General features: G+C 30.3%; 2 protein-coding genes across 4 annotated transcripts in view; one reads left to right on the top strand and one right to left on the bottom strand.

Annotated features, from left to right (window-relative positions):
- The window catches only part of LOC117168968 (serine-rich adhesin for platelets-like), a 420,717-nt gene that overhangs the window by 49,661 nt on the left and 366,828 nt on the right, over window positions 1-4,228 (top strand). The gene's annotated exons all lie outside the window — the stretch shown is intronic.
- LOC117168969 (hainantoxin F5-22.36-like) overlaps window positions 1,627-4,228 on the bottom strand; it is a 6,653-nt gene continuing 4,051 nt past the window's right edge. The window contains exon 2 of the mRNA XM_033354979.1: window positions 1,627-1,953. Within this exon, the coding sequence (XP_033210870.1) occupies window positions 1,750-1,944 (195 nt within the window). The 5' untranslated portion in view covers window positions 1,945-1,953 and the 3' untranslated portion in view covers window positions 1,627-1,749. The remainder of the gene's footprint in view (window positions 1,954-4,228) is intronic.

Raw genomic sequence — 4,228 nt, 5'->3', positions numbered from 1 at the left:
TAACAAAGGGCGGTACGTGGTTCGAATTTTATATATATATATATATATATATATATGACCTAAACTTAAGAACCTTATCCCGTCGTGTAAACAGATAAACGTTGTTGTCCTACTTTAGTTAAGGATAGCTATAATTTGATTATGTTTCAGTTTAATATGAAAATATGTTTTTTCATAACATCTTAAAAAGCTAGTAGATGTTCGGCTCGAATACCTCCATGTTAGGCAGTACAGTATTACCCTGTGAGCATCTAGATTGAAACATGCATTCTTCTCCTTGTTGTAACGCGAACTCTATGAGATATTATAAAATTTCAATACATACATGTGCAGCAGCACGCCAATAGCAGCATTTGAAAACTATATACGAAATCATGCATTGTCCAACACATTTATTGGAAATTTCAAAATAATATATACATAAAATAAAATTCTAGTACTTCATTTATCCCATCATCCTGTGTATTTTTCCTTCCCTTCTTCCGCAATCACAATCCCTGAAGACCGCTTAACGAGGGTACGTACATTGCCACGAAATCGATGTTTTCCTGCAGTCTATCTGTGATTCCCAAAAACAAAACCTTAACATTTTTCCAATGAGATTTAAAAAATTTAGCTTATTTTATATGGTATATGACGTATATTACAAGAACTAGTGTAATTGTATAGATCATTAGATTTTAGTTTTTGTTCTAAGAATATTGTTTTTCAAAAATTTTCAGAAAGTTTTATAAAAGAGCATGTTTACTCCGAAATGATCCATGATTACGCCAGTAGACGGTATTGAATAAATAAATAAATAACTTTTAGAGATCGAATTTATTTCGTATCAAAAAAATATTCATTATTATAAGCGTAATCAGTAAAAATACATATTAAAAAATTATAAATTGAAATATATTAATCTCGATTTAGTAGACTGACATCCTTACAATACCTCTCGGTTCTTTATCAAATATGAACAATTTTTTCGATATTTATTGTCGTCATGTAACACCACAACGGGATTGCATTTAAGTATCTTTAATTTTAAGATTATTTTGCACGAATCCATGAATGAAAAATCACCAGGCTAAAAAGGAGATTTTAAATAAAATGATTTCAAATATGGTGTCACGTTTTTCTCCAACGTGATCGAATTAATCGCTTCTATCTACATATATATATATGTACAAATTTTAGTTTAATAAGTTCCAGTGGGGTCTTCCTAGAACATCTCTATCTTTCTAAAAAATATATCCCACGCCTTGAAGTAGTGCTGGTTGGATCTTCGTGAAAAAATTTTTCACAAGAAATCACTTCCAAGCTTTTAAGCACGTGTGATATTTCGAAGCATAACCCGGCTTGTCTTTATAGCGAATCCTAGGCAGTTTTAAAACAATGAAAAATTTCATTGAAAGGTATACAGAATATTTCAAGCGATGTAATAATTTCTCGATAATGTAATAAGTCAAGTGTCGGAATTTATTTCTAGAATTTTCTCATTCATTATATGAAACGTTTTAACGTTTCTTTTATTATTTTTTTCTTTTTGTTAATGATTTATTAGATTTATATATTAGATTCATTAGATCGAGTAGTTATTAGGTGTCCTTAAAAGGATAAGTTAAAAAAATCACAACTTTGCTCTATACAATTTATTAATTTAACTATCTAGAACATTGTAGCGCTTTATTCAGTAAAATAATATTTTTGCCAATAATATAATAATCATCTTGTTAGTATTTCTTAGTACTGCATATCTGGAAGTTACTTTCCAGGATTATAGTAACAACGTCCTTGACGCCAAGAAGGGTCGTTCTTCTGACAATGCATGCCTCCACAACAACTGCCTTGAGAACCATTATCTCCACTGCATGGGCTATCGTGCCCGTCGCAAGCCATTGAACAATAAATCAGTGCCAATACCATAAACATGGTTATCATAGATTTTGCAGATAGCATTTTTATTATCTGAAACGAATGAAGGATAAAAGTTTATTGGAGTTAACACAAAATAAAACGAAAGAATTAATTAAACTACTGCCTCTTACAATTATTAGTATGTGGAGACCCAGTTTTTAGCATTTAAAATTGAACAATTTTAAATTATCAACTTATGAAAAGCAAGAGTGAGATAAGTTTAACGTACATGGGCTGAGACAAACAAATAAAATACATAAAATGTGTGCATTGTTTTAACAATTAGAGAAAGAAAACATGTGAAACATGCAACATTGGATCATCTACAAATTACGTATGGCTTATTTGTTGATGGCATTTTAGACTATCCCTCTTTCTCGCTATAGGGCTTTTTCTACAGTCAGTGTATGTAAGTTTAACATAAGCGTAAAATGTAGCTCCCCCCCCCCGCCCCCACACTCTTTCCCGTGAATCCTGGCGTCATTTGTGGGTGATGCCTATACATTTAAAAAATAAACTATGGTATGCTTTGTATTAATTTGAATCATAAATTGATTTATGCGCGCTCTATTTGACTGAGTTTAAAATTTTTAGATTTCATTTTCATTTAATTAATGCTTTGTTTAATTGTCTTACTCTTAAATTGTGTTCATTATATTTTGGCTACAGGACTGTAAAAACATAGTCTCACGTTAAGACTAAAATTGCACTGAAAGCCTACATGACAGAGAAATCAAGAGTTTAAAAAATCTGAAAATCGAATAAAACCGTTGCACAGACAGTTTACAACTACATTAAGAGATGTGAATGTGATTGCAATATTCAAAGTAGTATTAGACAACGTATTGAACTGTTTGCAGCGTTTTTATCTAATCATTTTATAACAAAATGCTGACCTGAATTTAGACAGAATGGATAAAAGGACAGAATTTGTCGAAAATATTTAAACTCACAAATAATTAACCACCTTTTGTTCTTAAAGAATAAGAAATAAAACTATAGATTATATTTTTGTTTCAGGTATTTCTTATACCTAGGTGATTCTTGAACTAATAAGAAATAAGATTTGTACAAGTACCGATCATTCATAAAATTCCTATGACATTACTTCTCATTTTTAGTTTGAGATATCAGCCATAAATAATAGGGAGGAGGACGAATCGAGCAATTTTCTTGTTTTTAAGTACGTATTTTCAGAATAAACAATCTAAATTAGTATGAAAAATAGAAATTATTCTATCTTTACTTACATTATAGGTGGTACGTACTATATAAACTGAAGTCCTGACTTCAGCTCTGGTCAGTGCCAAATGCAATTGTCAGAGCCGATGCTTCCTATTTATTCAATGCCACAAAATGACTGACGTAATGATTTTGCGAAGTTAAGCAATAATCAAGTTGATTGTCGATCAATTATTTTCTTCCTAATTACCATTTACAAAGAAAAATAAGGAAACTCCTGATTCTTCTCACTACGTCACGAATTTCCATATTACGTTTCATATAAAAAGAAAACGTGATTGCTAAATATTGTAAGGTTATAAAAACTAAGTTGCCTTAAGTTGCAGAAACTGAAATATAAAACATAACTAAGAATTTCAGTCAATAACATCACACAAAAATTTCAACCTTTTATTTGTACAGCAAAATTGAAAAAAGCTACAAACAGCTGAAACCTTTTTTACTAACACGTTGCCAATTACAATCACATTTAGCATTTGTATCCATTATTAACATAAAAGAAGCTTGGGTTTATCTGTGATATAAATGCCTTTAGACTAAATTTGGACACAAACTAAGACTTTGTTTTTACAATGTTCCTGCCAGTGACACAATTTAAAAGAAACTTGAGGATCTTAAATAATAGAACATTCTCTATTTTTTGTGCTAATTTTAAATCTTATTTGGTAAAGTTTAAACATTTTTTTCAGCCGACAAATAAATTTGTTTAAACTTATTGCATAAGAAATCATGAATATTTGCTATGAAAATATTTATAATGTACATTTATTTCATTGTTATTATTATTTTATTGAAAATGAGTCGACTCCTGTTTTCCAAGTTTTTTGTTGCAATTCTTACTGTTTTCATAATTCAAAAAAATTATTTTTCAATTAGGCTGATGTGCTACTGCTAATCCACAGAAGTTCGCCCTTTAAATGAGTGTATAAACATTAAACAATGCAAAAGGTCGGGCATAATTTGCACAAACGTCTTTCACGAAATTTCGAACCACGTACCCTCCTTTTTTAATGTTTGTAAGATTTACTGCCTTACCTCCCTATTTTTCTCACATAATTGTTTCCTACTCGTTTGGTGGTGAATT

The sequence above is a fragment of the Belonocnema kinseyi genome, chromosome 3, assembly GCF_010883055.1.
Source record: "Belonocnema kinseyi isolate 2016_QV_RU_SX_M_011 chromosome 3, B_treatae_v1, whole genome shotgun sequence".
NCBI lineage: Eukaryota > Metazoa > Arthropoda > Insecta > Hymenoptera > Cynipidae > Belonocnema > Belonocnema kinseyi.
The sequence above is the reverse complement of the archived record's forward strand: the minus strand, read 5'-3'. Positions and strand labels throughout refer to the sequence as shown.